The sequence below is a fragment of the Prosopis cineraria genome, unplaced genomic scaffold, assembly GCF_029017545.1.
Source record: "Prosopis cineraria cultivar Desert tree isolate PC_DT_omini unplaced genomic scaffold, ASM2901754v1 PC7, whole genome shotgun sequence".
NCBI lineage: Eukaryota > Viridiplantae > Streptophyta > Magnoliopsida > Fabales > Fabaceae > Prosopis > Prosopis cineraria.
In genome coordinates, this window is record NW_026555338.1 from 38081158 (window position 1) to 38104521 (window position 23364).

General features: G+C 32.7%; 2 protein-coding genes across 3 annotated transcripts; one reads left to right on the top strand and one right to left on the bottom strand.

The window, feature by feature from the left end:
• Positions 1-9485: 9485 nt before the first annotated feature.
• On the top strand, positions 9486-11813 carry LOC129314996 (mitogen-activated protein kinase homolog NTF6-like). The gene is made up of 6 exons (XM_054958488.1): positions 9486-9913; positions 10024-10153; positions 10355-10492; positions 10668-11000; positions 11158-11341; positions 11416-11813. The coding sequence occupies exons 1-6, from the start codon at positions 9756-9758 to the stop codon at positions 11589-11591; spliced, it is 1119 nt and encodes a 372-aa protein (XP_054814463.1). The 5' UTR covers positions 9486-9755; the 3' UTR covers positions 11592-11813.
• A 1519-nt stretch (positions 11814-13332) lies between these two features.
• LOC129314944 (enoyl-[acyl-carrier-protein] reductase, mitochondrial) lies at positions 13333-17836 on the bottom strand. Of its 2 annotated transcripts, XR_008594339.1 has the most exons (10): positions 17385-17836; positions 17142-17273; positions 16487-16630; positions 16294-16396; positions 16041-16140; positions 15494-15570; positions 15321-15399; positions 14519-14637; positions 13895-14377; positions 13333-13807 (listed from the first exon to the last, which is right to left on the bottom strand). XR_008594339.1 is itself a non-coding variant. In XM_054958425.1 (9 exons), the coding sequence occupies exons 1-9, from the start codon at positions 17662-17664 to the stop codon at positions 14284-14286; spliced, it is 1128 nt and encodes a 375-aa protein (XP_054814400.1). In that variant the 5' UTR covers positions 17665-17836; the 3' UTR covers positions 13733-14283. The 2 variants fall into 2 exon arrangements, 1 of the variants encoding a protein (XP_054814400.1); XM_054958425.1 differs by having other exon boundaries at positions 13733-14377.
• Positions 17837-23364: the final 5528 nt, after the last annotated feature.

The following is a 23364-nucleotide window of genomic DNA, read 5'->3' on the forward strand; positions in this document are numbered from 1 at the left end:
AGCTCTAGTAAGAATAAGAGAAAAGCTTTGAAGGCTTAGGAATCTATATTCCTATTATAGGTGCAACATCTTGAATTTTTTAATCCCAAAAAAAATTAGTACTTAAGGATAAATTAGTAAAATTAGTGGATTAGTTAGTTTAATCATTATTTCATATTGTAAATTGTTATTTTGGATCCTTGGGTAGTTGCATAATCAAGCTTTGATGGTAGAGCTAATCAGAATTAAGTCGGAAAGCTATAGTAAGAAGCATCTTACTAAATTTAACTTTTAAAATAGGGATTAGCTTGTGTAGGGCTACACAAAGGACTAGATTGGACTGAACTTCAGTGTAACTTTAAGTCTGATCTTTTTTATAAAAAAGACTAAGTTAGGCCACTAGTAGTCCGGTCTGGTCCAGTGATAGCTTGGAAATTAACAGGACTAAACTTGGTCTATAAGATTGGGAGACTGATTCTGTTAGTCTAGTACTCACTTAACCTTTTTTTCCTTTTTCCTGTATTTCAACCTAATAAACTCAATTAAGATAATAAAAACACTTATAATCATAATAAATTCATAATAATTTCTAATAACAAGAAAAAAATATTTTAGTTACAATCTAAATGATTTAAATTTATAACTTCAACAAAAACAACACTCAACAAAGTTCAACACTACATTACAACAACAATTTAAAAACAAACTCAATAAATCTTCATGCAATTATCTCCTCAGCATTAATTATACTTGAAATATCTGTCAAAAATAAATCATATACACATATATAAAGTGATTAATAAGTGTAAAAATACAATATATAAATTAAATTAAGAGACATAAAATTAAAAATATTACCTGCAACATTAACAACATTGTTAGTCTCTTAAAAATTGTCAAACTCATCAAGCATAGAAACAAATTCTGAGAGAGATTGCCCTGCAATTAGCCAATTCTAGGCATAAATGAGTGCTTTAGTCATCTTAGGAGATAAAGAACTCCTATAATCATCAACAACACATCCTCCAATGCTAAAAGTTAATTTAAAAGCAACTATAGATACTGGTATAGCCAATCTATCAAGGAAGGCAATCTATACTTGGTAAAATTAACCTTTCAACATGTCAAGATATTAAAATCATCATCATCATCATCATCAATAGGGGTGTTTTTAGATGCACTAGTAGAAAGGTATCTATCCAACTCTGATTAAGTATCAACCGGTAAGTTGCTTTTGCTTATGGGATGCTAACTATCTATGACTAGGGTCTTTTTTACCTTTATTTACATTTAAAGTGTTGGTGTCAATAGCATTTAGAGAGTTGGTACTACTAGAACTACTTGTATCAGGATCAATTGTTGCAGAGTATTCCTTAAATAAAGGATACAAAGTGCCTCTTGCCTTGTTCTTCATGGATATACAAAGGTCGGGGTCGAGAAAAAAACTGATCAAATACATGGTTGATATAGGCAAGCTTGTATCGAGGATCGAAAATCACAACAATAATTAATAAAGGGTTCAAATTATCTGCTACCCCCAATACTTATCATACTTACTTTTCATGCTCAAAGATATGTCCCTAAAAAGAGGGCAATCACTTTCAATATTCTCATCTAACAACTCTTGAATTAAAGTGATTTGATGGAAGCGTGTATGTGCATTAACTTTCAATGTGCTAGAAAATTGCAAAGTGACATCATAAAATACCTTCAAGAATTTAAGAAAGAATCGTGATTTATTTCAGGTTGTTTGTTTAGAGGGCTATTATGCTTAGAAAGAGCTTGCCTAGAGTAAGCAAAAGCATCTATGTTGTCATCGGGTCTAACACTTTACCTATAAACATAGGCATCAATGCTACCATCCAAACAAGTAAAGTCACTTTAAGCATAACGCTTTTAACCTTTATTGAAGTAGCTAACAAAATCTTCATCCTCGTCCTCTAATCTTTCAAATATCTTTTGAAACTTTAAAGCAATATCTAATAGTAAATATATGGAATTCTATTTAGTGCTGACATTTAGGCAAACAATACTTTTTGTGTCTAACATTTTTAATTCACAACATCTTTAAATCCTTGCAAGTGAGTAACAGATGAACGAACATATCTAATAGCATTTTGAATGGGTTCAAAGGTATTTTTTAACTCCTTCAAACTATTATTAATAACTAGATTAAGAATATGTGAAGAACATCGTAGTTGAAGATAATCACTACCACAAACAAGACCCCTCCAATTCTTTAGATACCTTTTTAAGTAAGACAAGGCTATGTTATTGAAAGTTGCATTATCCATGATTACAGTGAACACATTTTGTATGCCTCAATCTGATAAGTACCCTTAGGATTCTCAACCATGCAAAAATTGAGAATCTTCTTATGCAAGTTTCAATCATTATCAATGAAATGGTCCGTCAAACATAAGTAATTGAAGTTTTAAGCTAATGTCCAACAATCTATAGTGAGGCAAAGATGATTAGTACACTTCTTTAACAAATTTTTCAAGATTCTAATTTCACCTAGATATAATTATCAGGCATCTCTAGCCACTGTTGTTCTTGAAAGGATTTGAAATCATGGTTTTAACTCCTTTACACACACTTTTTAAAAGCCTTCCTTCTCAGCAAGCCTAAATGGCATCTCATCACATATGACGAACTCAACTGGAGCCTTGCAACATCATTTCTGATTGAAATTGAACATGTGGGGTACTAAGCTTCCCTTTTGCCTACTTGGTGTCACATAATTCAATATAAATTGCTTTGCCATTTGTGTAGATTTATATGGATTATTGAGACATTTTGGCACATGCTTCTTTAAGGATGTTAAATCATGTTAAATCATGCTTACTTGGGTCACAAGCATAATTTAAATTATAGCACTTGCATGTAGCTCTAACTTTTTCATTTGTCTCCTCTAATGGTAACTTAGTAAAGTGTTCTCATACTTTTCGTACCTTTCTTGTAGATTTTTTTTTCTCTTTCTACTACCTTATATAGCTTCATTTTCAATTATAGTTGTAATAGGATGAGGACATTCTATAGTAGTTAGGGGTTAAGGAGGAGGAGTAGGTGTCAAAGATGGTCACGAAGGAGTTGGAGTCACATTTTCACTAGTAAAAAAAGATGATTGAGGTTGTTTCATGCTAGATGTTTGCTTAATATCCATTACTTTACAGTAATAAAATACAAAATATTAACAATGAGATCACAACCATAATTAAATAAAAAAACACAAGAAATAAAAAAATCAAGAAGAACAATTAGTATGCATTTATTAATCACATGAGAGCACTAAAATTAAAGCACCAAAGTCTCTTTACAATAAATCCTAAATTAGAGAACTAAAATCAATTCTCAATTATTACTAGATTTGAATAGTATGAGAATTAAAGCACCAAAATGAGAATTGTCGAGTTCAAAATTAGAGTACTAAATCCTCTATATATCAATAGTCATGACTTTGTGTTCTAAAAAACTAACACAACCACACAGGAAATAAAAATTACTAAGTTTAAAACTAAATGCAGGAAATGAGAATTAGAAACAATTAGGAAACTTAGTGAATATAAAGTGATGAGAATTATGAAAGAGACACCAAAGTCTAAACTAATAATTCATAAATTAATTTTAATCATATTAAAATAATTATATAGGACTAGATTGGATCACTTAGTTTAGATGTTTGGTCTCTAGTTCAGTCTTATCTAAAAAATTAGTCTTGTCTTTTTAGTCTTTTTGGTTCTATAAGACTAGTGTTTTACAAGATCGGGTTTTTGCAAGTTAGATCGGGTTGGACTAGACCATAAGATTTTTACACAACCCTAAGCTTGTGGAATCTTCATATACTAATTACAATTAAAACCATAATTCAGGGTATTCAAGGGATTAACCTAAGGAAGATTACAAAGTTTATAATTTAAGGAAATGAGATCCTAAATTTTCATAGTTTAAAATCAATAAAAATCATTTTTTAAATTATAAATTAGGGTAAAATAATGTTACGAAAACATGTGATACCTCAAAGGAATAAAATGAGTTAATATAGTTTGAAAAACATCAAATGCTAAAGTGCGCGTTCTTGTTTCTATAAAAAAATGTGGCGTATGACATAGAGGAGTCTTGCCCAGGCGCATTATCCATAAGCTGTGACGTGTGGTATAGAACCTTACTCTTTAAATTTTCTTTTTTTTTTCATATCCAGGTAACCTGACTTCACTTCAGACCTATATTTAAGGTTGGATTACAACCAAACATGCTCGTTAAAGCTCTCTGGTTATACATTTCATTAATAAACTTAATTACTCTAATCAGGCTCAATTAATCAGGTTTAAAATTTAAGGATGTTACAAGGGCTCTGGTAGGGGAAAAGGAAAGGAAAGGACTATTGAAGATTGAAGAACTTTGTTTGTATAGCTTTTAACTTTATGTTTTAGTATTGCAATGAATAGCTTATGAATTCTATCCCAACTTAGGATCACTCATTTTTTGTATTCACTTACATGAGAATTACAATGTATGGGTGTGTACCTCGACCTGAAATGATGTATTTATGTTGAAATTATCGTGTGAGGTTGAAATATTAGTACAAGTGATAGTTTTTGTGTTGTTTATGTGTTTGCTGAGCCAAAATGAATAATTATGGTGAATTATAGATGCCTCTTGAATTCATTATGAAATTAGGGTTTTGATAGTTAATTTATGTATAAATTGTTATTGATGTGTTATAATTAGTCTATAAGGTGATTTGTGGTCCTTTTGAGTCGGTTCAAGTGTTTCTAAGACTATTGGAACTAGGTTATAGATTTTGAATACCTTTATGTGTGTTTTGAACTAAAATGGATCAATTTAGGTTTGGGTGTCCAATTTTTAAGCGGTTGAGTATGAAACCAGTGTCAATAGCTAGAGGATCTAAAGAGAGACATGTGGACACTTGAATCACTCAAATCAAATATCGGATGGGACTTTTTTTGAAAATTTTCTAGATTTGTCCCTTGTTGCAATTAAGTGATGATTTTGGTTTTTATGCTTCTGCTACTTTATTTAATTTGTTTTAAACCATGGTTTAAGTTTAAATATTATTTTAAAATAATTTTTTTAGATCCCAATCTTTTAAACAAATCCTTGTGTTGTAATAATTTTATTTAGGAGATTTTATTATTCCTGATTATTACAATGGTGTGTTTAGAGTATTGTTTCGATGATGTCAAGATGAACATTACATTGGCCTCATGCTCTTGGGTAGCAAGGTTCTCCTAGCTGGGATCTTGATTGATCTCTTTTTTGTTTTCTTATTAGTGTGTTTATTTATGTATTTTTACCGAGTGTGTCATCAAATTGTGACACGTGAGTGTAAGTTGGTCATTAAAAAAAAATATTAAGAGGATGTGAAGTGAATGTGAGTATTGGTAGAGATTCACGTCAAACATTATACTTCATCATATGGTGTACTTGGTCAATTTTTTTAATTAAAAAATAAGGTTAATAATCATTTTTATCTCCAAACTATATACAAAAAGTCACAAATACTCATAAACTCAACTATGCATCAATTATGTTTCTCAACTTTAAAGATTTCTTTTGTCATTATCCTGACATTAAAAACACTCAATGTTTGTTAGTTATCAGTAAGTTCCATTATTTTTTAAATACTTTTTATCAAGTTAGGGATCATTTTTGCCCCTTAACTCAAATATTTTATAATAAAAAAAATGTAATATGAGGCTCACTAATGATAAACTGACAATAAGACAATGGCAGGGTGATGAAGGAGAGAATCTTTAACATTGAGGGATAAAATTGACTTATAGTTGAGTTTAAAGATATTTGTAACCTTTCATATACAGTTCAAGGATAAAAATAACCTTTAATTCAAGAAAATATCATCTGAGTATATGTAATTTACCAAATCATATGGTATACTTGATCATTTTTTTTAATTAAAAAAATACTGAATCAAGAGATTCCTTTTCGCTAGGGAAGAATTGATAGTGGTTGAGGAGAGGTTAGGATATGTTTCTCGTTGATTGACAAAGATAAGATTGTTCAAGTAATAAAACACGTATAACGAGAGTCAACCTTTAAATAAAGTTAGGCCAAATATGGCCTGCCCACATCGATTAATTGATTTGATTGTTTTTTGGGTAACGTTTCAGTTGGCTATACTCGACAAGTGAAAGCAAAATTTACCTTTGTAAAGGCTCGGAGGAGGCATTTATTGGCAATCGGTGGATAAGAAACTATTTGGACAACAGTATTACGATGTTTCCCATGATTATTTGAAGTTAGGAAACAAAAATAACTACAAATACAGTTATACAAACTCCCATTGCACCATTGGAGGTAACAAGTTACAAAGTGCTCCAATCAAAATGAAGATTAAAAATATTTATTAATCACCATCATTAGATTCCCATTTAATTGAATTTTCTTTTCTTTTATACCACAATTGCTTCATTAGTGGACCAGGGATGAAGAAGATTTGACCATTAACCTTTGCTTTTATATGTTCGTCCCTTTTTTTATATTAAAAAAATCCATCTTTGACAGTCTGGTATCTAGCTAGTTGTGAATCATAGTCAAATGATTTTGAACGATTGGTTATCCTCATTTATGATATGAGCATTATAATGTTAATAAAGTTGACGTCTTTTATAAAGGAAGTTATGGAATTTTTATCTTGTTTTGTGCATAAAATATGGTTGATGAACATGCGCTTTTTTTTAAAAAATTTAAATAGATACCATTCATCAATCAAGGTTTCAAGTAATATATGAAAGAAGATCGCCTCTTATTATCATTTACCACCTTCCAACAGTAAGGTAGGGATGGATCAAAAGACATAAAAGACTTTAATAAATTAGAACCATTAGTGGCTAATAAATAAGTAGACACTTTTACCTCTCTAAACATAAAAGACAACAAAACATGACTATTATTATACAAAAGAACCTTAGCATAGTAAATGATATCTCTAAAGGGATGATTTGCTAACTTTGAGTGGACAAGGAGATTCACTACTTCCACACAATCATTGAACACATCAACACATTGAATCCCATTTTGTGAGCAAAGTTTCAATCCTTGGGTCATAGCAATTATTTCAATTATAGCACGAGAAGAATTTCCTACATTTGTTAAATTTAAAAGCTCAATCGGTTTCATTATTTCTAACTACACCACTACATCTTAAAACTCCCTCTCTAAACAAACCATCAATATAAAGCCTCATAACATCATCCTCTCATCTTGACCAATGGCTATTCTTTCTTCTGGCATCATGAAACATACTCGACGATAAAATTAACTTCATATCATTTTAAACTCTTTAAATAATATCCAAAGTTAGTTTTACTTTTTCCTCATCATCATGTGAAAAAAGTTTCACACATCTAAAACACCATAAATCCCAGCAAACATACCCAAAAAGGATGTCCCAAGGTAAATGGTTGGACCTCTCATTTCTAGCATCATACTTCAAATTTACCCAATCTGCTCCCTCTAGCCCCTTGAATGCACTCCGCTCCTGTGTTATAACCAAAGTCTTCCATTGCTCCTCCGCTCTTAGGCAATCTCTTAGAAAATGCATTGTATCTTCTTTTTGGTTATTAGTGTGTTTGGATAAGGGAAAAAATCGATTTTCCCCCTCCAAAATCGATTTTTTCAACAAATTGTCCAAACAGCCAAAATAAGACAAAAATCGATTCTCGCATGTTATGCGCGTTTTCTCGTAAGCTGATGGAATCAGCTTTTGCCAAAAGTTAATCAAAAAACGTTGGAGAAAATTACAAAAGAAAGCCCACGAGCAAATTACATATAAAGCACATAATTTAATAAAAATAAAATTAAACTCTTTTCTCTTCTCTCTTTTTTTTTTCCTTAATTAAATTCAAATTTTATATCCTCAAAAAATTAATTTTTTATATTTAAAAATTAAATTATATAGTAATTTATATAACTAAAATTGATTCTGATTAAATTATCCAAACATTTTTAATTCTGTTAAAATCAATTTTAAAAAAATAGTATCCAAACAGATTGCGTCATAACATAATCAATTATAATTAAAATCTATCACTTAATCAATTATTTTCATAATCTATTATACCTAACTGAAATCCAAACGGACCCTATAACCCCACAGACAGTAGCAGAATCCCGAAGACATCTCTAGGATGAACACGCGCATTTTATGCAGGTTTATTCAATGATAAATTTAATAATTATAAACGATATGATACAGCTATAGCATCTGTGAAGACTGATAATAGTCAGCAAATATTTAAGCAAGTCTATATAACTTCTATAATTCAATGTGTTTTTGAATACTTTGGGTTTTTAAGATCGTTTCCAATGCATTTTCAAAGAGTTGCGCAATCGTACGTTTTCTTTTGTGTGAAAATGATATGGCTCTTCCAGAGAACTGACCATATTTTATGCTTGAAATGATTGGGCCTTGAAGTTGCATGCTTGGTGACACAGAAAAATTGAGAATACGTCACGGCTTTCATCACTGAATGATGAAGCCAGTCAATAAGAGAAGAAAGAAACAGAACAATTGTTACTTTTTTCTAATTACATTTTAAAGAAACAGAACAATGCTTGGGATGGGACTGCTGCCTTAGTGCCTTATTAGGGCAGCCTTACATGGTCCTCGTTAATTGCTAAACTGTTTTACCAAAAATAAGGGTGCAGTTTGGAGGATCAAGTTATCTAATTTCTATCCAGCTTAAAGCCTCAGATTACACATATTTTTTTGTTTTTAATTTTATCCATACTTTGTCTCTCCGCTAGTTTATAGTTCAATTTCCTCTCTCCTCGTCAATTTTTTTATCTTCAGTCGTTTACTTTTTTTTTTGTTTTTGTTTTTTTTAACTGTCCCTCTAATATTTTATTCCACGAATTTCAAAACCTCATATTTAAAAATAATTACATAAGCAGTTGGAGTTTTATTGTGGTGAGATTTGAGTCATCCAAAACTGATTTTAAAAATATAAGATTATTTTATTTTTAAATATTATTTTTTAATAAAAATATAAGATTATTTTATTTTTTAACATTTTTTTTATTAAAGCGACATTTATAGGATTATTTTTATTTTTTTAAAATATTACCTATATTTCAATAAAAATAATTGTATATGTTTTGCGGTATTGTTATTAAAAATCAATACATCAAAATAAAAACTAGTATGGCGCAATACACACAGTATATACAAAAGTTTTTTGAGGTAGATGCTATCAATCATTTATAGAAGAAATAACCAGTAATTGAAACTGCTAATGTTTTTTTTGGTAGAAACGGCTCATGCGTTAGAACAGGCACGAAGTAATTGTAAAATAATTCCATAAGAGCCCATCAATTATAGGAAGCCCATACATGATATAGGCTATTAGGGCCCATGTCTTTCAGGAGCGGGGACATTCATGGGTCCGCATATCTGCATATTTGCTATTTCCGTGTAGGGGGAAGATGAGGAGCGAAGACTTTATTAAAAAAAAAAAAAAAAAGGCGAGGAGAGAAGAGTACAAGTTTTCCTGGTTTACTCCGTCGTCTCGTGCCCACTGTTGTCTATAGTCCACGCGAGATTTGAATTGGAGATTTGAATTTCAAAGTAACGCATCCAATTTCATGGTGGATTTCCCATCATCTTCAAAAGCAAAAGGCGCTCAACGGGCTCCGTCAAAGTCCTCCAATGGTCCTACGCTCGCTTCCTTCTTCCTTTATATGCCAAGCACTCTCGCTCTCCCACTGAAAAGCTTCCTTTCAACCCCTAACACATGGAAAATTCTGAACCCCTCCCGACCAAATCCACAGGGATTCCCATTCACGGAGGCAAATACGTGAGATTCAACATTCTTGGCAATCCTTTCGAGATCTATGCTAAGTACGCGCCTCCTATACAGCCCGTCGGACGCGGCGCTTACGGCATCGTTTGGTATCACTTCTCTCCCTTTCCACTGTCCACGAATCATCATACTTCATCTCATCCATCGGGGGTTATAGCTCAATTTGTCTATCTGTTGATCTTTCTGATTGTCGGTGCAGCTGCGCGATGAATTCTGAGACTAAGGAGGAGGTTGCGATTAAGAAGATAGGTAGTGCATTCGACAACAGGATCGACGCCAAGAGGACACTTCGTGAAATTAAGCTTCTCTGTCATATGGATCATGATAATGTACGGCTCTTTTACTTTCTGATTGTACTTGCTTTCCTTTTCCATGTCATATCATGCAACTACGACAGCATGTGCTTGATTTCTCTGCCTCTGTATACGAGACTCTTGGTTGCAATATCTGTTGGGAAAAAAATGCGTTGATTGTCGTTGGACTTTGTAGGCTATGCCTTGTACATAACTCTCTTCAATGGTATCCTGCAGATAATTAAAATTAAGGACATCATACGGCCGCCAGAGAGGCAAAAGTTTAATGATGTTTATGTTGTGTATGAATTGATGGATACTGACCTCCATCAGATAATTCGCTCTCCTCAGGATCTCACAGATGAGCATTGTCAAGTGAGTATCTTGAAATCTTGCAATATAATTTTCTGTGTATAAAGTTGGGATGATGGATTATTAGCGTTATTTTTTCCCATCAATTAAATCACTGATTTTGAACTTGGAGACTCGGTTTGTAAACAGAACATTATAAAAGACCAAAGCTTAAGCTGAATGTTAAATGTCATTGCAGTATTTCCTATATCAGCTGTTGAGAGGATTGAAGTACATACACTCTGCAAATGTGTTGCACCGAGATTTAAAACCAAGCAACTTACTCCTCAACGCAAACTGTGATCTCAAGATCTGCGACTTTGGGTTAGCCAGAACTACCTCCGAGACAGACTTTATGACAGAATATGTCGTGACTCGTTGGTATAGGGCCCCTGAATTGCTACTTAATTGCTCAGAATATACTGCAGCTATTGATATATGGTCCGTTGGTTGCATTTTGATGGAGATAATTGGAAGGGAGCCTCTATTTCCCGGCAAAGACTATGTTCAGCAGTTGATGCTTATAACCGAGGTATTTCTCTTCTCCCCATTGATAATTTGAATTCTTAATATTTTTATTTTTATTTTTTTTGGGGTAGACAATAGGAGTGCTAGTAATTAGTAAGCGAAGCTTCCGAATGAGTAAAATATTGTTGAACATAATCCTCATAGTTATCTTCATCAAACAGCTTCTAGGTTCTCCAGATGAGTCAGACCTTGGATTCTTGCGAAGCGATAATGCAAAGAAATATGTTAAACAGCTCCCACGTGTAGAAAAGCAACCCTTTGCATCCAGGTTTCCTGATGTCTCGCCGTTGGCAATTGATCTTGCGGAGAAAATGCTGGCTTTCGATCCGTCCAAACGCATAAGCGGTATGCCTCTTTATGTTTGATAATCCTTTCTATCATTCGTTCATCTCCCTGAAATTTATTTTATGCCTGGCCAGTGGAAGCAGCATTGAATCACCCGTATTTGTCAAGTCTTCATGAGATCAACGAGGAGCCCATTTGCCCGACTCCTTTCATCTTTGACTTCGAGCAGACGACTTTAAGCGAAGACGATATAAAGGATCTCATATGGAGGGAGTCTCTTAACTTTCATCCGGATGAGCTGGTGGTCTAGTCTCGGCAAATCGGTCCTTTTCTCTTGGTGTTTGGTTTATAAAATTTCATATACGAGTTTGGAACTGTGGAAAAATGGTGAATGTGATGTCGTAATCTGTATGGTGAGAGTGAAGAGGGAGATAGGTTCACCCGCAAGGGGCGAAGGGCAAGTCTCTTTATCTTTTCTTTTTACCCCCTCTTTAATTTTGAGATTTTATGAGATTACTTCTCTCATTTATAAGTCACATTTTAAAAAATTAATTTAATTTTATTTATAAATTATGATACATCTTTTTAAGTAATATTTGAAAGGTGTTTTTAAAATTATTTTTTATGGGAAAAAGAAAGTAATATGGCATTACTTTTAAATTTGTTATATAAGAATATATTTAAAATTCTATATACTTTTATTTCTTATACTTATTTCATATTGATATTGATGAATTTAATAAAAATAATTTATAAAAAAAATTGAAGGAGTAATTTGGTTGATTGTCTTACATAAACGAGGATTGTATATTGTCTTACATAAACGAGGATTGTATGCCCCACAAGCCCTAGGTTATGGCTTCTCATTGTAGAAAGTAATGCAGCAACGCCTAAGCCACAATATGGTGGTTTTTCTGTTTGGTGATCATAGTGGCAGTTTTGTCTTGCTTGTTTGTCTCTATCCGTTGACTTTTTTTGAATAAAAAAAATTAGATTTCCGTTTCGTACATAAATCTAGAGGGTGGAAGTTATTGGGTATTGATTTTCTTTTTCGCTTGCCCCTTTTTCGAGTCCTTTGACATGTACAATTGACTGAAACGAATGAAAAATAATAAATGTACGGGTAACAAGGAATATACCCCTTATAAAAAATATCATACAAATAGCTGCTATTAGTGACAATAACAAAAATATTCTCTTAATTTTTTTATAAATTATTTTTACCGATATCATTAATACCAATATAAAAAGATATAAGGAATAAAAATATGTAGAATTTTAAATATACCTTTATATAATAAATTTAAAAAGTGATGTTATATTATTTTATCTATCTCATAAAGAGTAATTTTAAAAATATTTTTTAACTAATACCTAAAAAGGCACACTGATAGGATCAAATGAACCTTTTAAAATATAACTTATAAATGAAATCAGAAGGTGTGCATGATAATTATCTATATTTAATATTAATAAATATATAATCAATGGTAAATCATCCAATCTATAAATTATAATAGTATAACTCATTTTTCATATTTAAAAATACATAAAATTAGGGCTGTGTAAAAATCTTCTGGTTCTGTTTGACCTAGTCCAATCTGAGATGATCTTGTTTTATCAGGTCCTTATAAACATTGGTCCTTTAAGACAAAAAAGACTAAAAAGATCAGACTATTTTTTTGAATTGGATTAAACAGAAGACTGGGTATCTGAACCACTTGGTCCAGTCCAGTTCTATTAATTTATTTAATATAATTATAATTATATTAATTTATTTTTGACAAATATTTTAAGTGTAATTTACACTAAGGAGATGATTGCTAAAGATTTGTTAAGTTTGTTTTTAAATTATTGTTGTAATGTAGTCTTGTTGAAATTTGTTGAATGTTATTTTTGGTTAAGTTATAAGTTTAAATCATTTTGATTGTAATTAAAATATATTTTTTTATTAAAAATTATTTTGAACTTATTATGATTATAAGTGATCTTATTATCTTAATTGAGTTTATTAGGTTGAAATAGATTATTGTCTCTCATAGAGAAAAAAGTAAAAAAAGAAAAAAACTGAGTAAGTACTAAACTAACAAGATCAGTATCTCAATCCTATGCACCAAATCTGATCCTGTCAATTTTCTGATTATCACTAGACAGGACCGAATTACAAATTTCCTAACCCAATCCTTTTCATAAAAAAGACCAGACTTTAAATTAGGGCGAAGTTCAATGCCATCCAATCCTTTGTGCAGCCTTATATAAAATATTTCTAGTTTTTATATACACTTAGTTTTATGAAGTTATGAGCAAGAGTATCGCCTTTGGCAATTCTAAGGATGTACCGTCCTTGGGGGTCATCTTATTTATTTGGGGGGTGGGGGAACCAACAAGTACTCTTTGATCCAGTTCTGACTCTTGTGCAACGCCGCTCTACACAGTTGTAACTTGTAAACATCAAAGCAATGCCGCCGCCCGCCGGCTTCAAAGTTTTCACGTTAATAGTGACAAAGTAAAAGTTGACACTCTCAACTGACAAATCAACATCACGTAAAAGTTATATAATCTGCCATAGTAGAAATTTAGCCGAAATTGCCAACAAGAAGGACGATTTATTACCTTTCAACTTTCCAAGCAGATAAAGAAAACATTACTGTCAGAGGATTTGCCTGCATCTTCCGTCACTAGGGTAAATCTTTTTTAACATCATTACAGGCTAGGGATGCATCAAGGATGTAGTCGTGAGCGTTTCAATTAAACTCAGGTCGATGCTCGTCAGTGTTAGTTGCCCGTCCACGAAATTCTCTCAATGCAATGTCCATTTGTTGACTGCTTTACCAATCAAATTAGCTTGACCACTATGCTTAACTGGTACGATGCAACTTCACTAGAGAGTGGAGACGTCACTCCCAACTCATACTATAATTGCCAGATGACAAACTGAATTTCTTTCCCCAAGGCTTACCTAATATCAAGTCTCAACAAACTCTTGAATCCTATTTAAATGTTTAAAATATGATCACTTGTTTAGGTTGACTCCCGAGTTTGCCAAGGGCCTTATCCAATGCTGTCTTGAAATTGTCAAAGGGAACCAGTTCCATCCTGCAACGAGGGCGAACAATATATCAAATTGATCCGTTGACACAATGAGGAACTAGAAGCCAACAGTTCATGAAAAGAAATAATAAAATCCAAGAGCTAATTGTTAATTTACAATTTGAATTTGGTAGGCAGAAGACATACTCATATTTCAACTTCCCATCTTGCACAAGACCCAAAAGCCTGTCTATCATTTTTCTGCTCTCTCCAGCTTTATCAGTCGTCATCCACTTCTGCAACCAGAATCCCCTCAAGGAAAGATCCTGCATATAGGTAGTTTTAAACTTCGGTTACAGATTATAAGCCAGAGCAAAATTCTAGTCTATCAAAGCAGACAGGCACGTAATGTCGAGAATGCTTAGGCAAAAATAAGCTATGACATAAATGACTTCAAGTACGAGGTCCTAAAAAGCAATTTGTCTTGTTTCATTTCTTAATTAGACATAACATTTGGTTATTTAGTCAATTAAGAAACCAAGAGGAGTTTGTCGATGCTTTCAGATCCAATTTAACCCAATCATGCAGATCCAAGGGCATACTGATTTCTATATTTCATAACGCTGTGGACAACTCTGAGCATGTTTGAGGACTAAGTAATTCATGAACCAACCAGGTTGGGAAATCCACGTTAACTAACCTGGACAACTTCACTAATATGAAGTATCATCGACAGCCTAAGCTGTACAATCAATCATATTGTATAATTACTATCACTAGACGTCATCACATTAATGTTTTACCTTAACAACATTTTGTTTCTCCTTGATTTCAAGCACCTCCTTGCGGAACGAGCAAAGCTCCTTGACAAGCTATTTGACTTGCAATTTTAACATGACTAGACTGACATAATGCCCACAGTTGATTTATCTTTTATGCTTGACCTCATTCATCATAAACATAAGTAATCAAACAGAATGTAGAAAATGGGTGGAAGTTATTAATTAACCTTAAATATGAAGGACGAAGTTGACACTGTGATAGGCTTTTTAGACATTCCACCGTATGTCACCATCATTCCTCCTTGTCTGCATGGCATCAAATGACTTACATTCAAGAAACAATACTTATTTTAACAACGCGAGAGAGTTGCAACTCTTTAACCAACTTTCCATATCATACCTCAAAAATTTGAGAACCAGGGAAGCAGAATTACCGCCGATGCAGTTAAATCCCAATGAAGGTTCGGGTATAGCACCCTATCATGTCACAGGCCAAAAAGAAAATCGCCCTATCATATCAATGGAATGTAAAGTAAACTATTTGACATTCATAAAGGAATTCATTCTATGAAGAAATTTTATAAGCAACAGCCAGTAAAAATAATATTTGTGCGATGCCTTAATGGGAGGGCAAATAGCTGAAAGGGAAGGAGGGTGGTAAACAATTTGTCTATACTTGATGCATGATTTAACACGACATCAGTTTCCAGCCACTCCTATCATTTTCACTCTTACAAACCACATACTGAGTCTAAGGAATGCCAGCACAAATGGCAGAGGTAGAAATAAATTCAGACTACTCTTCCACATGCTTGCTTCTGAGATGGAGGAAAAAAATATAACCACCACAACTACTATCAACATTCAACTGAATAAGTTAACATTTATTCACAGGATAAGAAGCTATAAACCAAATCAGCAATGATATGTAAAGACTCAAAAGATACCAAAAGACTCTTGACGTTCTTCACTTCCAGCTGGCTCTCGGTATAAACTTCATCAGCTCCCAATTTCTTGAGTTTTTCCTTTACTTCATCAATCCCTGCCCTGCAGAGAAATGATTAGGAGGGCAAGAATAAGACTCATAATAATGATAATAAAATTTACACATAATAAGCTTGGATCTAAGTGTTTTACTTAAGCTTCGACAAACAATGACTAAAAGCTCATAAAATCTACAACGAGCCATGAAATCAGTACCTATCCCTTACTATATTGATATTGTGAATACCACGAGATTGGGCAATCTGAATGACGCACTTCCCAACCATGCTTGTGGCCCCATTTTGCACAATAGAATCTCCTGTTGATACCCATGATACAAAGTTCAAGCAAGCATCAATTACTCAACTCCATACTGAAAATTTACTGAATGTGTAGCAAATTGCAGTACCTGAATTCAAAGTAATGTAATCTTCAACCATCCTCAGGGCGGTCAGAGGATTGACAGTGATTGTAGCAGCATATTCTATAGGTACATCCTTATTTATTTTATGCCACACATTCTGATCTTTGACAATGTATGTTTGCCAAGTCCCTGTGCCAGAGGTAAATCAAATAACTTTTGATGAGATCAGAGAACCAAAGGGTTCAATTTGATGGTTCTATCTTCCAATTAGAGAAGAAAATATAATTTTATTGTCTTGACATATGATATGCATTTTGAACCTATTATGTGCGGATGGATTGAAAATATTTGACCCGGGCATCTTTTTAAGATTGCCAATACGCAGTCTTCTAAGCTGCTTAGCTCATATCTCGGAAATAAAGCAATAGGCTTTCAATCATTCTCCTGCAACCGGTTGCAACATAATTCAAGTTATAGGAACCGGGACTAGCAGCGCTCGGTGCATTTATCTTCAATTCTGTGACCTCAGCGCAATTTTGAAAGGATAAAAGCTTAAACTCGTGTAAGACGCATACTAGCAGGCACAGTCAGTAAAAGAAACGATACTGATTCATAAAAAGGTTTAATCAATGGATTTTGGAATTATATCCACTAATCAAATGTGAAATATCAAATGGTGAAACCAGCAAGAGGGGCGCACCAAAAGAGGGTGGAGAAGGAATAACCCAATCACCGGGAGATAGAGCTGTAACTGCAGGGCCCACTGAATGCACCTCTCCAATGCCTTCATACCCACCAATAGCTGGGAGTGGCGGTCTCACAGGATACACACCTTCAAGTATACATCATATAATTACAAATTTTTCGACTCGATGAATAAACCCTAAAACCAACAATCATTATCGAAAGAAAAATAAAGTAAAATTAGTAAGCATTAGCAAACCTTCTATCCTATTGATATCCGAGGGATTGATAGGAGCAGCAAGCATCTTGACGCACACATCATTCTCTTTGATTTCAATGGGCGGAAGGTCTATCAACTTGGTGACTGTGTCAGGTGATCCGTGAAGCTCGTATACAGCAGCCTTGGACGGAGGCGATACGGCGGACGACAATGCTCGCATTCGTAGGGATTGGGCACCGTGGACTAACCTCCGTGTCAAGCTGAAGAGCGAAGGTGATTCTTTTCCAGCTTTCACACCCGCCGATCGCAACCATGCCATCACTCTCTGCGACTGTCTATGTTTTTCTTTTTTTGATAAAAAAAAAAAGATATTCAGATTTATCGTAATTCTTCTGTGCGTTCCTTTGGGCTTCAGTTTTCACAGGAAGGAAACTTGTATGCAGAGAATTGAGAAGAAAGAAGGCACGAAGGGCCTGTCCTGTGATTTTCTCCCTCAGGATTCTTCCGGACGGATACTCAAACAAATAGTGAAATAAAATAAAATCATTTTCTTGCTAAAATTATAAATACTTTCTTGAACCACAATACAAATAATTCTTAACTAATTTAAAAAATTAGTTAAAATCTTAATTTAAAAAAAATTTACAGCATTCTAATCGTGTTTTTGAGTACAGTAAATATAAATATAATATTTGACTTATTCAAAACAACCTCATTAATTATTTAATAAAGTAAGAGTGTAATTGAAAAATATATATACTCTCTTCCTTAAAAAATTTAAAACATTTTTAACCAAATTTTACCTCCAATAAAGTAATTATTTGTCTTTAAATTAATTTTATTTTTTTATATTTATTCCTATTTAATGGGGTGTTTTACCCTAAAATAAATATAAAATTATTTGTTCAATAAGAGCACTTTAAAAAAAAAGTAATGATTATACTTTAAAAGACTAAAAATATTTTATATTTTTTAACATTTAAATTTTTAAAAATGTCTTACATTTATGAATAGAGAGAGTGTAACATTTACCCAATATTTTATATTTTGTTCAGGTGTTGAATCTAAATGCATGTGCTTCTCCTAAAGGTTTCAAATATTAGTTCCTCACATTGTGAAGGACTATATGTTTTCACTAGACTTAATCATTAAAGTTGAGAATAAAAGTCAAGCTTAAAAGGCTACCCATTGAAACCCATTTTAATAAAGGTTAGGACTTAAAAAAAATGTTTTATGGTAGTTGAGCTTTAGAGCTCAGCCCTTATAATTCTTAAAAAAAGGGTTTGGGCTCGTCCGGCCCATTTTACTTTTTTTTTTAACAATTCCTCAAAATGCATTTTCTAAAATTTGAACCCCAAAGAAAATCTCAATACCCTAAGTCATTCTCTCAACTTGAGACTTCTCTCACTCAATTGCCCGACTCTCCTTCCTTCCCTCACTCATCTGACTCTCCTCCTCTCAATTGCTCGATTATGTTTTCTCACTCTTGCTAGCATTATCCTGTGGTCTCCTCCCTCTTCTCGAACTAGAGTCTTGTGTTTGTCAGTGGTCGCTCCTCTCATATCAGTGTTACATCATGCCATCACAATTCTCTCCTCCCTCCTCTTAACCTAGTATTTTGAGTGATCTTAGTAGCACCACCTCTCATTCTTGGCCTCTCGATCTCAGCAGCATCACGGAGCTATAGCCTCTCAATCTCTACAGCCTTGCCTCAAATTCTTAAATCTTGACTCCTCTCGGCTTTAGCATTTAGGCTTGTCTCCTCTATCTTGATCTGCTTTTAGTAATATGGTCTTGGTTTATTTTGGTTGTCCTTCAATCTTGTGTTCATGTAATTTTATTTCTAGTCCTGGTTGTCTAATTGTTGTGATTCCTAGTTTTTGATCCCAATTGTCCTTTAAATGTGATTTTATTGCTTTGTTATTTTGATCATGTGATTTATGCTTGTTTGTAGTATGTCACCGTCTAATGCCAAGCCTAATGAAACTAATACGAAGAAGTCAATTAAAGGGGACAGCAATAAAGAATCAACTCCTACCTAATTTATTGCATTTACCTCAGATGCTTGGAAGTCTTTTTAATGAAGAGAGGGCAACAAAGGCAAAGTGTAATGGTTGTGGCACTTTATTAGCGTGTGGTAGAAATTATGGCACATCACATCTAAATCATCATATCACGCAGTGTGCAACTCTTCTAAAGTTCCGTAAGGCTTGATGATGTTAGATAATTAAGGTTATGTTAGATCTAGATAAATTAATAATTCGTGTATATAGGAGTTGTTAGGGATGTTGATTATTGAATATGTTTTGTCATATTCCTTTGTTAAATTTCCTATTTTTAGGCAGGTGCTTAAGGAATGTAATCCTCACGTTAAGATTATAAGTAGAAAAGTTGTTGTGTTAGGTGTTAGGAGATTATATGAGCTATAAAAGGAGAAGTTGAAAGTGATTTTTTTTTCAAAGAATCATAGTAAAATATGCTTGACCTCTGATTACTGGACTGTTGTAACATCTGGAGGCTATATTTGCTTAACATCACATTTTGTGGATGAAAATTGAAAACTTAATAATGGAATACTTTCTTTTTGTAAGATAGAGTATCCACATTTTAGATATGAATTTGCTACCAAAGTTTTTAAGAACTTATGTGAATGGGGGATTCAAAAGAAAATTTTCACAATTACTTTAGATAATGCATTTAAAGGAGAAATTTGACAAGTATTGGAGTAAATATAGTGTAATCATTTCTATTAGAAGTGTTTCTGATTCATGAGCAAAGCTTGAAGTGATCAAATATTTGTACTCACTTATTGATCATGTGAATGATTTCATGAAAGTTGATAATATCAAACAAAAGTTATATTATATGTTTGATCAATATAAAGAAATTGGTAGATCTTCTATTAATCTTACATCAAGTTCAACTCCAACAGAAAGTCAACTAAGCTCAAGCATTAGTCAAAAGATGATAAAGAAGAAGAGGGAACCAACTATGTCTTGGACTTAGGTGTGGAAATAGGTTAAGCTGAGTTAAGTTTTGGCCAAATAGATTTAAGTTTGTGTGGTAAGTCAGAGGTTTAAGCCTGATTTAAAACTTGTATAAAGCTTTTCTCATTACTTAGGCCTGACCTGAAAGCCTATGTAAAAGTATGTCTTTTAAATAAGTTGCATTTTAGTTTAAAATATTTCAAATATACTTTGGGACTATTAGCATAAATATATAATCAGATTTATTAATTACAATATATAATAATAAAAGACTTACCAACTATAATACAATACAATAATAAAGTAATAACATTAAAATTAATAAATAAGTCCAATCTGATTAAAAAAACAAATAAAAAACATAGATTGATTAAAAATCAATTGCGAAATTGATATGTGATATATTACAAAATATGTGTATGTAAATAGGTTGGCCTGTTAGGTTTGCAGACTAGGCTTTGAAAAACTTAACCTGACCTATTTAATTAAATATGCCTAATTAAAGGCTTGAAATTGACCTGAACCTAAAGTACTCTAAGGTGCAGGCTCATGATAGGGGTTGGTTTAGTTTCAGCCCTACTTGGACTCAAGCTTATGATATAAGTTTTTGTTTATCTAATGCACATTATGTCATTGGTGTTAGTTTATTAATTATAATTTTTTATTTGATACTTTTAGATTTTTTCTATATGTAGGATTTTCTTAATTTCAAGAGTAAAGATGTTTCTTCCATTGAGAAAACTAAATTAGATTGTTATTTGAAAGAAGCTTCCCTTAATAGTCACTAGTTTCCAAAGTTAAATGTGTTGTATTAGTGGAAGATTAATTAACAATTATTTCTTAACCTTTTAAGGATGGTATCAAATATTCTAAGTATTCCAATGACTATAATAGTTAGTGAATTGACTTTTAGCATAACCTTTTGTGTTCGTTACCGCCTCCTCCCATATAATGTGCAAGCATTGATTTTTATCTACAATTAGTGAAATGATTTTATGCCATTTTATGCTAATTTTTGTGTTTTGTTTTGTGATGTATGTGTGTGTAATAATGACATAATTTGATTAATATTTATTATATGTGATGAAGAAGTTGCAGAGATAATTAACATTAAACCTCCACCTCCATATTTAATAAGTGAATTTACATCTGAAAGTTCTAATATTTTATTTATTGATGATAAGAAGGAGGATTTTGATTTGGATTGATAAAGATTTTTGTCTTCATCTTATAAATTTAGACTTCTAAATCCTTTATTTATTTTCTAGAAGATGATGCAAGACCTTAATTTAATTTATGTAAAATTTTAGAATATGCTAATTAAATTATAATATTAAATTTTATTTTATTTTATTCCTTTTGCAATAAGGCTTACGTGCCTGGCCTTTAGTCTTTTGAATAAAAGTTGGGCCTCAAATTTTAGGCAAAATTTAAGTTACTAAGTTTTAGAGCTTGAGCTACCCATTTTCCATATCTACTAACCCCTATTAGTGGAATATAAATTTTGTTTGCAATTAACAACCATAATAAATTGTTATTTAGGAATTCAAACGACAATAAATAAAAAAGGATAAAATTAGGAAAAAAAATAATTACTCTAACTTTGTCTTATATTAAAAATTAAAAAAAATTAAATTTTGTCTCAGAATATATGTTACAATTTTTTTTTAAAAAAAATTTAATTAATTTGATAATATGGTACTCCTAACATTGTATATGGAAAGTGAGAGAGAGATGAGGCTATTTGTGTTAGTTATGCTTAGGCAACCTCATTTGTTGATTCCTACCCCAAGCGATTCCAGTCTTCTATTCTACCCACATCATCCATTATCTAGTCCCACGCTAGGGAGTGCTCCTCTTCATTACATTTAAGCTATTATTGGGGCAACTCCTCTTACACACCAACGTTCTTATTCATCCTTTCAAAGGGATCAAGGATGGCATGAGAGATTTCATGAGAGGTGATTTGATGAACACAATACAAGGAACGCTCTCTTTGTGTTCAACAACCTTTGAATGATGGTGGTGAGATTTTGGTCACGAAACCAGCCATATAGAAGCAACCATAGTAGCATTTGGGATTGAATTTGAATTCAGCAATGATTGCTACAACTACAAGGCTGTAAATGGAATCTAAGCCATTTTCTTAGTAATTGGGCCGATGTATTAACTTCAATTAAATGCAACTACCAAAGACCTACTCTTTCTTTTTCCATGCATTTATCTTTTTCCTTGAAGGAAAGTAGGGAAACAAAAACACAAACAAAAGACAAAAAATAGAAAAAAGAACTAAGGAGGATGAAGATACTCCAGAAAGTTTGGCATAGTCAGTGCTAAATGATAGATTCCAGGAGCCTTATTCAGACATCTTTTCACAAGAGAGTCAGCCTCTTAGTTCTCCTCACGATCAAATCAACGTAATCTACAAGCTAACTCTAGCTGAGCATCTCACGAACCTCCATAATGATACTTCGACATTCATGAAGCTCCATATCACCGCCTTTTATCATATCCACTATAGTTGTAGAATCACAATGAAGAATAATAGATCGCCATCCACTCTGCCAAGTACTTTTTAAACCAATTAAGTAAGCCCACAATTTGACAGTGTGAGCATTACCACTCTGTAGTCTAAGCATAAAGGTGTTCAAGATAACCCTATTTTAATCCTTAAAAACTCCCCCACAACCCGCAACATCATTTTTTTTTGAAAAAGCTTTATTAACATACAGTCTCGGGCTGTCATGACTAATATAGTAGAAGAATTCACACCTAATTTTCTCATTAAACTAGTATTACTATGAACTTTTTTGGCACTGACTCATGCACTTCAGAATTGCCAACACATGACCAAAGATTGAATTATTAGATTCCATAACATTTTGAAACATATGTGCATTCCTTCTCTTCCATAAATTAAAAGTTAACAAATAGTTGCAAACCAACAATTCCATTTAACCTCAGAAGACCCAAATTCAGTTGTAAGTTTGGACTGACACCAATGCCATAGTTGGGAATTGAAAAATTGATCA